The 13,878-nt window shown below is 35.7% G+C and overlaps 2 protein-coding genes across 6 annotated transcripts in view; one reads left to right on the top strand and one right to left on the bottom strand.

Moving 5' to 3' along the window:
- LOC145506735 (uncharacterized) overlaps nt 1-13,878 on the bottom strand; it is an 82,368-nt gene that overhangs the window by 24,287 nt on the left and 44,203 nt on the right. Inside the window, exon 2 of one of the 5 annotated variants that reach the window (XR_014054270.1) lies at nt 6,870-7,054. The exons of the other annotated variants lie outside the window; for them this stretch is intronic. The gene's annotated coding sequence lies outside the window, so the exon portion shown is untranslated. Of the gene's footprint in view, nt 1-6,869; nt 7,055-13,878 lie in introns of those variants that run through there. 5 annotated transcript variants of the gene reach the window in all.
- LOC145505946 (neurotrypsin-like) overlaps nt 1-13,878 on the top strand; it is a 74,687-nt gene that overhangs the window by 38,408 nt on the left and 22,401 nt on the right. The window contains 1 exon segment of the mRNA XM_081489337.1: nt 2,689-2,885. Coding sequence (XP_081345463.1) covers nt 2,689-2,885 — 197 coding nt within the window.

Here is a 13,878-nt window from a genome sequence, read left to right as displayed (position 1 = left end):
TCTATTTAAGTAAGACTGTATGCTGTGAATGATCAGTTTTATTCTGATGCATTGCTACTATTGGATGTTGTTAGTGATAACATCACTGTATTTAAAATTTCAGAGAAGTCCAATGTCAAATTCTTTGGTATTACATTATTTCCTTTCTCATAATGTGATGATAATTATCACTTTTATTTGAGAAAAACAGCTTTCTTGTCATGAGATGACCTTTTGAACTCACCCTTGACCTCATTCTCTTAAAAACTGAGTATCACACTTTGAGCAATATATTTCATGTCACACACATAATGCATTCCAGAGTAAAGACCTAAGTTGCTTGAAGTAATTGCAAATGATGCCTTTGAGCTAATATCTGAATGAAGCCCATGGATGCCCATTCTTTCTTATTTTCCATATTGCTATGTCATACTTGAAGTAATTGTCTCTTGTTTAAAAGAAATAAGCAAAATTATATTATTTCAGCTTGAGATAGAATTAATTGCAAATATTTATTAAAACTTAAAATATGCTTTCATTCAAGCTATGTTTAAACATATATTTTTAAAGTTGTAAAAGTAATATAAAATTTTAGCGATTTGGAAAAAAGAGAAAATAAAAAACTACTCCTAATTTTTCCATTATTAAAACTTGTGTATAACTTTGTAGCAGCTCTAGTAGTAGATATATAATTTTACTATTCACTTTTTTACTTTATATTACTGTAGTCATAGTTTTAATAACATAACTGATGATGTTCATACTATAATTTACTTAATATATCAATTAGTTTAAATTTTCCTGTTGTAAATAATGACATCACAAAGGTATAGATGTATGCGATTGACAAATATTTTGAATTTTCATGGGCAGTGCAGTTAATTATAATTATGAGGTCAAGGGCTATGACATGCTAGCCAAATAAATATTGATATTTAATTAATAAGAATTACTTTAAAATGCCGTTTCATCCAAGTAAATCTCTGTTAGTCTGAGAACTGTATCCCATTTTCACAAGTTTAGAAAAATTCAAAAATATTATTGTTTACTGTTCTCATATTTTTCCTTATTAGTGAAAACAACTGAATAAATGCTGATTTTTTCTCCATTTTTTATTTTATTTTATTGTTTCACAGATACATTCAGTTTTTCTTGCATATACAGAGTATCAGAACTTAATGGTTCTGAAAGTGTTCTCAATATTTGTTAAAATTCTAAATGATTACGTTAGAAGGTAGAATAGGCACCTGCTACATTTACATTTTAGTTTACAGAGGAATTTCTGAAAGAGAATGCACTTTTGGAATGAAAAAGACGGTGAACTCTGGGTTTCTTCATACAAACGAAATCCCAAAGTAAAATGACCTCTTGCTGTCTCTTACATAATCGATATGAATGGATGTAATCCGATTGCTGCATTTTGTGGAAACCTGGTGTAAGTTGAGCGTGATAGCAGTATGGAATTTAGGATAATTACTTTTTTAGCTAAGAATCGATAAGTCAGCAAAATAGAAGTCTTAGAATGACATTGAAAGTTGCATTGTTTTAATTAATTGAAATGTTTATCATGTTAAATAAATTTAATAAGTAAGTGCATAGGAAAAGATTAGGAAAATTCATTTTTCAGAGAGAAAGATCTCTTCATACTCTTAGTACAGAAATAATAAATTGGGATGGAAGTGACTAACATAAAATTTATGAGTTAGAGTTTAATTATTTATATAGACCAATTGAAAGACACTTCAGATATCTTTTAGCCCAGGGATTTCTGGAGGCTTGTTTGGATTTTACAGAACAAAAGAACTAAACTGGGGAGAAGATGAACGAAGGTAGAGATTGACTTATTTGCTAATTTTTGACTTTGTGGATCTTTCCTATTTCTACAGTGTGTATATATATATATATATATATATTATAATATACTTCGGGTTTTTCAGTAAGGCAGTGTTACAAATAAAGTCAGTTGAAACACAAATATAATTCATGAAAGTTTAAAAAATCAGATTATGTAACCTTATAAAAAGGTAGAAACACTGTTATTACTCTGATTTTGATGGGTTAAAATCCACGTTTCATCATGGATGGGAATGATGCTTGAGAAATCATTGAACCAATACATACATTTTGTTTTTATTTTTTGTTTACTTGTTTTCTTTGACTGTGCCATGTAGCTTTCAATATCTTAGTTCCACTACCAGGAATTGAACCTGCAACCCTTGGCAGTGAGTGTGGAATCCTAACCACTGAACCTCCAGGAAATTCCTCACATGGTTTATTTTGGAAGACAGGATAGGAAAGGGTCTTAGAGAACTAATGAAATCACATGCACTCAGAAGGCTTTCAGAGGCTGACGCAAGTGTTTTCACTTCCTGGTGCACTGTGTTATTTCCACGGTCAGGAATTTGACATTTATCTGTCTGCATTCTCTCTGGATGGTGGCTTAAATTGTAGACAAAACACAAGAATGGTTGGGGGAATAGGATTAATTATCCACTCGTTACCCATTCAGTCAATCAAACATTGTTAAGATCATCAAAATATGTGATGTAGTGAACACTACTGTTAGAAGTGAGTTCTCAGGATAGGAGAAAGAACAAGTACTTACCCTCTGAAGTCATGATGCTTAATGAAGTTGCTTGTTTTATGTTTTGTGGTTCCTTGAAACAAGAGACAGCAGTTCTGTGCATGATGTTTATTTTATTGCCACAGATATGGCAAACAAGCCTCTGCAAACCACTTTGAAGAGAGCACGGGACCCATATGGTTGGAAGGTGTCAGTTGCTCAGGAAAGGAAGCCAGTTTCCTTCAGTGTTCGCGGAGACCCTGGGGAGGTCATGACTGCAGCCATTGGGAAGATGTTGGCATCTCCTGCTACCCTGGCGGGAATGGATTCAGATTCTCCCTGGGTGAGGTCCTGCCACAGCTCTTGAGTATTCATAATCCAGTAGCCACTGCACATCTAGCCACTGGTCCGGAATGTGAGAGGCTTCTAATCTCTGGCTTTTCAAAAAGTCTATTTCCCCAAATGCTCTAATTTTTAATAATTTGATTTCATATAAAAATAGTCTTTTGAGTCTTTCCACCAATGTCACAAAATTTTACTCCTAGTTTTTCTCTACCTATGAGCCCACGTTTCTCATGTATCTGAAAGATGGAAGAAAGAAACTGCAGTGTCCATTCCCCAACTGATTTCGTCACCTATTCTGCCTCTCATTTACCTAGACTTCTAATGAACTATTTGAGAAAGGGTTGAAAATAAACCAGAACAAAACAATAGGTCTCTTTCCCACCCTCCATGATTCATTTGTCTTTAGTCCTGAGGCCTTGTCAATCATTGCTTGCCAGCCAGCCATTGCTGTGTCCTAACCTAGATCTTTCAAGTTTCTCACTGGATTCCAAGGTGGATTCATTGGAGTAAACAGCCCACTTATCTTTCTAAGATATCTTGTTACTAAAAACCCATTAGCATCACTTATTATCCCCTCATTCCAAATTTCTTCAGACTTATAGTCAGATAAAAGGTACTTAGCTCATCTAACAGTCTAAAATATTCGTGTGTAGTCTTAATCACTCAGTCGTGTCCAACTTGTTTGATGGCATGGACTGTAGCCTGCCAGGCTCCTCTGTCTCTGGGATTTCCCAGGCAAGAATACTGGAGTGGGTTTCCATTTCCTTTTCCAGGGGATCTTCCCGACCCAGTGGTCCAACCTGGGTCTCCTGCATTGCAGGCAGATTCTTTACCATTTGAGCTACAAGGAAGACCTTAAATATTGTTAGATAAAGGTCCTTTTGTGAGCAGAGAGGAACTACTATATATCCTTGACAGACTTAACATCTGATGAGGAGGCCAGAATAAATATGAATGAAAAGTGTAGAGGGAGATATTCAGAAGACTTGCCAGGACTCTACCATAGCTCTGTTTGTATCTATACATGTATTTTTTGGTACATAAATGTTGAAATAACAACTGGTGGTCCTTAAGTCTCACCTCAGGCTTGAGTCAGCCCCTTTTATATCCTCCTGTTTTGAGACTCTGAAGCTGGAATCTTCATATTATAAAATAATGGGATGTGTTGAATCCCACAGTATTAACTATTCTCTGGTGGCACAGTGGTTAAAGAATCTGCCTGCCAATGCAGGAGACGTGGGCTTGATCCCTGGGTTGGGAAGATCCCCTGGAGAAGGAAATGGCAACCCACTCCAGTATTCTTGCCTGGAAAAGTCCACAGATAGAGGAGCCTGGTGGACTACAATCCACGGGGTCACAAAAAGTGGGACATGACTGAGCATGCAGTTAAGCACACATACTTTAATTTGTCAAAGTGTATGTTGATTCCTCATTGTACTCTGACCTGTGAGATCATAGTGACGTACTCCACTAATCTAGCACTGATGATACCAGGTAGAAATACAGCATTTTACCCTGTCCCTCATAGGTCATAGTTTAAATTGTTTCTGTTTGGTCTCCTTCCTTGCTACTTTCTTCCTATAAAGGATTTATGATCCTCCTAGGATTATGTGATGAATGATTGCATGTGGTTGGGAGAGATAGAGCCTGTTTGCTAGAAATGGAACCTCTTAGCCCCAGATAGCAGGTATTTGGATCATGGAGTGATCTATTCAGGCATATTCCATCAGTACTCCATGTGATGAAGTGTTATAAATACTATGCATGTGTTCTCAGCCACTTAAGTTGTGTCTGACTTTTTGCAACCCTTTGGACTATAGCCCGACAGGCTTCTCTGTCCATGGGACTCTCCAAGCAAGAATACTGGAGTGGGTTGCCATGTCCTCCTCCAGGGGATCTTCCCAACCCAGGGATGGATCACCCCCCAACCCCCCGCCCTGTCTCTTTTCTCTCCTGCATTGGCAGGTGGGTTCTTTATTACTAGTGCCACCTGGGAAGCATACCAAATACCACAATCTCAGTTCTCTGAAGACCTGTGTGGTTAAATATACACATACAGTTAGGAAAACTAATCCTTTCAATTTCCTAAAAATTTTTAATTTTCTAGGATTATATTGATAGATATATTTTTAAAAAATTTAAAAGTTGAGGGTGATAATTATTAATAAAATATGAGATTATTATTATGAATTCTTTGGTACTAATTTTGGTAATATATTAACTACTTATTTGTCCAAAGAACATTATATCTGAGCCAAATTATTCTTTTGCAGTAGAATCAGATTACCATTTATTCATCCAAAGAGATCATTACTTATCCACTTATCAAAAAGGACTGCATAATTAAAAGAGAAGTTTAGGGAAAGAGACCATGTAATGGTGCAGTTTAAAAACAATTGAGTTTTTTCACTTCTTTGGCGCTATGATAAGAGCTGTTAGACTACTAAGAGTATTCAACTATTTGAAGGCAACTCATTGACCTTAACTTTAATTGTGAATGAAACTTTTCTCAAAATTAGTAGTAGTTCAGTAGACACTTCCTAATTTTAGGTGTGTGGTAGATGGAATGCTCAAAAACAATATTCTAGGTCAGTAAAGGTGATTTAGTACAAGTGTAGTTAATGCCTATGTTAGTTGGGGGAAATTTGTAGGATGGTAAATATGTAGATTTCTTATTTTAATACTGCATTCTTTTTTAAAAATTTAAATAAATTTATTAATTACTGAATTTTCCACATCCTATCTCAAACTTACTTGCCCTGATTGCCCTAAGACTACTCTCCACCAATACTGCATTAATTCTAAAGTTCAGAGTATTAAATCTTAACAGAGATATCTTTCACACCTTCATTGTCTCTCAATTTTACGGTATAAAGTTCAACTTTTACTTTTATGCTAGATTTTATCGTTCTTTTAGGAAAAATATTATTTCTTAAAAATAATGTATTAAATCAGTTTTAGAGGAAAATTGAAATAAAGAAAACTCTGTTGTAATCAGAGTTTGAGATATATAATGAAAGGTACTATATACTCTGTTTAGTTTTCCCAAGCATTTTAAGATTTTAGAAATAAATCATGTATGTTATTATTGCTATAACAAAAAGAACTTAGTGAGGTGGTATTAATAGAATGGCTTCTGTCATTCAGTTTCTCTTCAAGCATCGAAAATCCAATGATTTAATAAAATGAATGGCTAAAATTAGGTTCAGAAATATTGTATATATTATTTTTACAAAATATGCAACTTAGGCTTTAAAACTACTTTATCATTTTTATTTTTATGGAATGTGAAAAACTGCCTATAAAACAACTAGGATGAAATGTGGAGATCGAATTCCATGTGTATATGATTTCTTAATTTTCTTAATTTCTTAATTTTACACTAAAAAGTGTAAAAATCAAAAACTTGAAGAATTTCATCTCTTTAAATTTTTTCATTGAAAATCACTTTTCCCCTTGCTCCTCTTGCAAAGAATCCCTAAATTTCAGATATAATAATAAAAAATGTAAAGTTTTAAATATATTGCATTTTGTAACATGCCTATTACAAAAATTTTTAGCTAATGTAAACAACACATAGAGAAGGTTGTTAATTTTGACTTTGCTGTATTGATTCCACTATGATGCCTGTTACATGAAGTGGGTATGATCAGAGATTAGAGAGCCAGCAACTCTGGGGCAACAAAGAAGAATTCGAGGAATCAAAGTTGGATGTGTCTATCTTGCCAACTGTGTTTTCTTTCAGTTAAAAAATGTCATCTAGTGATTACATACATGGGGTTGAACACATATTGAGTGATACTTGGTTTGTTAGCTGCTTACTTCACCTCCTTAGGTTCTGATAATTTCACCATGTTGGGTGGTATTCTTTGAGTCCTTATCAATCTTAGAGGCGCAAGCTGGAGACCCTTCTAGTAACTAGATAATGTAAAGAAGGTGTATTAGTTTGCATGGACTACTGTAACAAATCACACACTGGGTGGCTTAAACAACAGGTATTTATTGTCTCACACTTCTGGAATCTGGAAGTCCAAAATCAAGGTGTGCACACTGGTTGGGTACTTCTGAGGACTGGGAGAGAAAGATCTGTTCCAGGCCTCTCTCTTCAGCTTGTAGGTGGCTGTTTTCTCCCTCTGTCTCTTCACAACATCTTCCTTCTGTGAGTCTCTGTGTACAGATTGGATTAGAACCCATTCTAATGGCTTCACAACTCAGCCCCAGGCAGTATGCAAGCCATAATGAGGGCTTTTAATTAAACGAAACCATATTTATTGGTGTCAATAGAGATGTGTGAAAAACTCTACAGATCATTTCTTTTGCATAATTCAGATAAACCCCCAGTTTGCTAGAGATCAGTATCTCAACTTTTACATCTTTAATGATTTTTATGACTTAAGCCCTTCCTTGGGAATCAAGAATAAATAGGAAGCCTGAGATGGAAATTGTCCTTATTAGTTGCTTGCGTTTTTTTTTTTTTTTCTTCTCTTCCATCATTCAAGTTACTCATGCATCCTAAAGTATATCTAAAAATTCTTCTTAAAAATCCTAGCTTTGGAATGTAATCAGTGCAGATCCTGGCCGTATGATAATTTTCAGTATTTGGCCACCTTGGACAATTTGAGCAGTTAAATATATATAGAAACAAATTATAATCATTGAATAAAACAGAAAGCCATGAATACATGCCAATATAAATAAACAGATGGATAAAATAATGCAGAATAGGATAGGTACTCTTATGGTTACAAATTATCTCCTGATATAACACCTATTACAAAAATGGAAAAATAGTAAGTTTAGAATGGTCAGTAGCATTTTAATCAACTTATCAAAGGTAAACACTATCAGTAATAGAACAAAGGAAAACATGTGCATCTGATAGGATGGGCATATAATGAGAACACAACACTATTTCTGAAATACTTCAGCCAATGATGCATTAACTTTAAACTAACAGGAACACCCCAAATTAACAGATGTTCTATGAAATAACTGATTTATAGTTCTGTAACTGTCAAGGTATGAAATACAAAGAAAAAATGAGGAACTGTTCCGAATTGAAGGAAAATGCAAAGACACAACTAATAAATGTTACATGTCAAACTCACTGGAATCCCTTGGCCAACTGAAGAAGCTTGAATGAGGACAACTATCAGATCTGCTAATTTCCAGACTTTGTTTTCAGGAAATATAGTCATAATATAATCTGAAAATAATAATGTTTTCCTCTTATCAAATCTTTCATGTCTTATTCACTAGTTGGAACTTTCATTAACTTTTTTCCCTTAAATATTCATGAAATAGAAGATATTCTTGTACCATTTATGACTTTAAAAGACCATCTCTGATGTTTAACTGTGAAAAACATCAGAGTATGTATGCTGTTTGTGGCATACTGAGAATATACTTTTCCATTTCTAGATTAATATTTTTCTATCATAAAAAGAGACCAACTGTTTCTCTGTCTCTATTAAGATTAATGCATGATTTCTCGGCTTTGGGCTATGTGATGTGATTAGGTATATTAACATATTTCCGTATAGTAAATAATTTATACACCCTGGAATAAATTTTCACTTGGCTGCAGGTAATTAATAGTTAAACATCTGCTGAATTAGATTTAATAATATTTACTTTCAATATTTCACCTGTATGTGAGAAACGTATCTATTTTTTTCATTATGCTTTTCATTCAATGTTTTAGTATGCGAGGATGCTAACAAAATAGCATAACATTACATGGTTTTCTATGCATGTTAGAACATGTTAAAAACAACTGACATATCACAGATTAATTTTAAAATCATTATTTTATAATTTTATTTTTAATAATCCTTTTCTTTACATGCCCTAGATTAAGGTTACAGTAAGTACAGTAAAGGGCTGGAAAAGAACAGAAAAGATCAGTTTTCATTTCAATCCCAAAGAAAGGCAATGCCAAAGAGTGCTCAAACTACTGCACAATTGCACTCATCTCACACGCTAGCAAAATAATGCTCAAAATTCTCCAAGGCAGGCTTCAGCAATTCGTGAACCATGAACTTCCAGATGTTCAAGCTGGTTTTGGAAAAGGCAGAGGAACCAGAGATCAAATTGCCAACATCTGCTGGATCATTGAAAAAGCAAGAGAGTTTCAGAAAAACATCTACTTCTGCTTTATTGACTATGCCAAAGCTTTTGACTGTGTGGATCAGAATCAACTGTGGAAAATTCTGAAAGAGATGGGAATACCAGACCACCTGACCTGCCTCTTGAGAAACCTGTATGCAGGTCAGGAAGCAACAGTTAGAACTGGACATGGAACAACAGACTGGTTCCAAATAGGAAAAGGAGTACGTCAAGGCTGTATATTGTCACTCTGCTTGTTTAACTTATATGCAGAGTACATCATGAGAAACGCTGCACTGGAGGAAGCACAAGCTGGAATCAAGATTGCTGGGAGAAATATCCATAAGCTCAGATATTTAGATGACACCACCCTTATGGCAGAATGTGAAGAGAACCTAAAAAGCCTCTTGAGGAAAGTGAGAGAGGAGAGTGAAAAAGTTGGCTTAAAGCTCAACATTCAGAAAACTAAGATCATAGCATCTGGCCCCATCACTTAATGGGAAATAGATGGGGAAACGGTGGAAACAGTGTCATACTTTATTTTTCTGGGCTCCAAAATCACTGCAGATGGTGACTGCAGCCACGAAATTAAAAGACACTTACTCCTTGGAAGGAAAGTTATGATCAACCTAGATAGCATATTGAAAAGCAGAGACATTACTTTGCCAACAAAGGTCCGTCTAGTCAAGGCTATGGTTCTTCCAGTAGTCACGTATGGATGTGAGAGTTGGACTGTGAAGAAAGCTGAGCGCCGAAGAATTGATGCTTTTGAACTGTGGTGTTGGAGGAGACCCTTGAGAGTCCCTTGGATTGCAAGAGATCCAACTAGTCCATCCTAAAGGAGATCAGTCCTGGGTGTTCATTGGAAGGACTGATGTTGAAGCTGAAGTTCCAATACTTTGGCCACCTGATGCGAAGAGTTGACTCATTGGAAGAGACCCTGATGCTGGGAAGGATTGAGGGCAGGAGGAGAAGGGGACGACAGAGGATGAGATGGCTGGATGGAATCACTGACTCGATGGATATGAGTTTGAGTGGACTCCGGGGGCTGGTGATGGACAGGGAGGTCTGGCGTGCTGCGATTCATGGGGTCGCAAAGAGTCTGACATGACAGAGCGACTGAACTCAACTGAACTGAAAGGGCTGTATGACTTTGAAGCTGAATAGTCCCTGTCACAATGACTCAACACTACCCTTGTAGCACAAAAGCAGCCACTGACAATTTAAAAGTCAATGAGCATAGCTATGTTTCAATAAAATGTTATTCACCAAAACAGGTAGTGGGCTAAAAGTGACCTATGGACTAGAGTTTGCCAACGTGTGCTTTATTTTAGATATTCTTTTTTAAAAATCTTCAATGAAATTTAAAACTTAAAAAAATTCCTTGTTTATTCTTTAGTATTTAAAGCATATAGAGACATTTATTTTCTTCTGAGTGCAACTTTGAAAATCTCTCATAAATGTTGATATATAATATTCTTACCACTGACCTTTTTATACATTATATAATTTACATTTATATTTTCTTTTGGTCTAAGAACCAGTTAGGAAGATTACCAGTTTAATTTTTACCTGTCAAAAAATGAAAAGGACTTTGAAAATAGGGATATGTATAAGAATAAGTAAAGGAACACAATTAAGTGGCATTTTAGTACTGATAATGGCACATTGTATTCAATGCAAGTGTGAAAGGCTCAGATTTTAACCCACTGGTTTGTGTTACCAGAACTAGAGCTATTTGGAAAGAATTATAGTACATAGATTATTAACCACAAGAGAAAAGTACTAAATGATGTCACTTTGATGGCCATAGTATGTCTTTAGATTAAGAAGTTCTCTGAAAACAAATTAAAAAAAAAAAAAAAAAACTTCTACAGAAAGAGAGTCATAACACAGTCCTGTGAAATTTGGGAGATGGTCAAGTTATTGAGTATTATTCATTTTGTTTTATTATTTCCCTCTTGTATTATGGTCAGACAATATTTTCTCTTAAATGACTGCATTTTGCAATACACTGATGCTTACATTATAGCTGAAAATGCAACCAAATTTTTCTAGTGTTTTATAAGAGATGAGGGAAAGAATCCTACTCTGAAGGGCATTGGCTTACTTACTAGCTTATTTGTAGATTACTGATATCCCCAGGACTGTAAAAATACTCACTCTATTAGTATTGGGTTCCTTTTCACTTTTCTTGTGTGTGTGTGTGTGTGTGCGCGCGCGCACGTGCATGCTTAGTCACTCAATAGTATCTGACTCTTCACAACCCCATGGACTGTATCCCACTGGGCTTCCCTGTCCATGAGATTCTCCAGGCAAGAATATTAGAGTTGGTAGCCATTCCCTTCTCCAGGGGATCTTCCTGACCGAGGGATTGAAACTGGGTCTTCTGCAGACAGACACTTTACCATCTGAACCACCAGGGAAGCTCTTTCAACTTCTCTTAGATTTCCACAGATGTGTATTTTGATTATTTTATGTATTTTTATGTTGGTTATTTTAATGCAAGGAATAACGGTATTTATATTTTCTTGGACGATTGTGTCCATCAATAATGCAGTAGTATTGGTACATTTAATATGTTGGGCATTTATTTCTACCTGTTTGGCATTAATATTATGATTCCTTTATTTAAATGAGTTTGCATCTCTTTGTTCATTCTTTGCTTTCAACTTCTGTGAATACTTTTTTTGCAACAGTGTATACTTCTATTTTTCTTTTCCATGGTGTAGTCACATAATCTTTTCTGTTAGTAAGAAGCACTGATGTGAATTTTTCCTTATTATTAAATGTATTTGGTTATTCGAATCACTTTGGCCACCTCATGTGAAGAGTTGACTCATTGGAAAAGACCCTAATGCTGGGAAGGATTGGGGGCAGGAGGAGAAGGGGACAACAGAGGATGAGATGGTTGGATGGCATCACCGACTCGATGGACATGGGTTTGGGTAAACTCCGGGAGTTGGTGATAGACAGGGAGGCCTGGCATGCTGCAATTCATGGAGTCGCAAAGAGTTGGACACGACTGAGCGACTGAACTGATCTGAATCAGGATCTGAGAGGGAGAGAGAGAGACACTAGCATTCATATAACCATGTTACTTTGAAGTTAATTGATAATCTCTTTTACGCCATAAAATCACACAGATTTTATGGACTAATTTTTTAATGTCTGAATGGAATTTTTAGTCTGAATGGCTAATTGCCAATGAGTCAAATTTATATATTGTGTTATTTTTAGCATCTTTTCTGGGTAGATAATCAGTAACAGGGCTGAGGGTGGCCTAAAAGCACTGGATATGACTAAGCCCAAAAGCTTCACTGTTCTGGACTCCTGTAGACTCCATCAAATGTACACATGCTTCTATTATCAAGAGCATGCAAAGGGTTGAGAGAGTTAATCAGATCTGTGATGGAAAGCAAATGCTTTTCTTGATGACATACTTTAAAAATACAAATCATCAAGACCCCAGGAGACACTAGGATAAAAAAAAAAAGAAAGAAATCCTTTTTTCCCCTCATTCGAATAAAACTAAAAGGAAGCTACTGGCTTCTTCTCATGATACATATTTTCACTTACTCAGTTACTTTCCATAACAATGATCCAGACTCAGCCATCCTTTGGGGACTGTCCTTCTGATTGAAAATTCACAAAGCAGTCGCCAAGAAGGTTAGTTGTTACAAGTTTTATGGATAAGAACTGAGACTGTCTCTGGTTGTAAACTCTATGGACATATCATTGATTTAGTGGCTCTATTCTCAAATTCTGTAGTAGCTGAATTATGGGGACTGAAGTCGTTCTGCCTCTGTCAGACCATATACCTCTAACCTTTCTGAACATGAAGATGTCTAGTTCCCACATTACAATCTCAAGAGACTGTGTTTTTTTTCCTAAGTGTGTACCTAATTCTTATAGGAGCTCAAAAAATAAGAAATATATATATATATATATATATATGTGCTTCCCTTGTGGCTCAGCTGGTAAAGAATCCGCCTGCAATGCGGGAAACCTGGGTTTGATCCCTGGGTTGGGAAGATCCCCTGGAGAAGGGAAATGCTACCCATTCCAGTATTCTGGCCTGGAGAATTCCATGGAGAGTCCATGGGGTCGCAAAGAGTCGGACACAATATGAGCAGAAAGAGAATAATTCATACTTACCGCCACAACTCAAAATAGAGAAAATCGGAAGGTTGTAGATTTACTATATTCTTTTACGACTTTCTGCTATCAGGCTATTTCTATCAAAAACAAAAACCCAGATGCATAAGCTGAATGTCACTAAGGCACACTCTCACAAGGTACTATAGCACGGAAGAGCTATGGAATTTTTGAAGAGAGAGGCTTTCAACAAAGGAATTGCATTGAGGGAGGCAACAAACTATAAAGTCCTGTTTTCCCTTTTGGAAAGTTCATTGTAGTGAACTCTTCCTCCTTCGTGTTAGGAAGAGGAAATCAAAAGGAAGATTCCTAGACACTAACACTACAATCCTACTGCCATCATTAGCTTTCCCAGTCAGTCTGGGGGTGGGGGTGGGGGGTGATGATCCACAAGTCCAAGATATGTTATATATAATAAACAGTAATGCAACAGCAGTATCAAATCTTTCCTCAGGCAATTAAACTTTATGCCAAGCTAATTCAATTTTGTTGCTGTTTTATTAACTCCTATGGAAAAAAATCTGCTTTCTCTGGTAAATCACAAGTTTCACAACACATTTCTTAATACAAGCTCCTTGTTCTGCTATTTTGATATATTAAATATCCACCAACGAATTTCTAGGGTCATAAATCTACAGTGATAAAATTAATCCTACTGCTGAAGACAAATAAATATTTTATTGCAGTTTTATGAGCTTTTGTTTCCTCTTCACTTGCAAGTAGAT

The sequence above is a fragment of the Giraffa tippelskirchi genome, chromosome 1, assembly GCF_054371585.1.
Source record: "Giraffa tippelskirchi isolate mGirTip1 chromosome 1, T2T-mGirTip1v1.2.pri, whole genome shotgun sequence".
Taxonomy (NCBI): domain Eukaryota; kingdom Metazoa; phylum Chordata; class Mammalia; order Artiodactyla; family Giraffidae; genus Giraffa; species Giraffa tippelskirchi.
The sequence above is the reverse complement of the archived record's forward strand: the minus strand, read 5'-3'. Positions and strand labels throughout refer to the sequence as shown.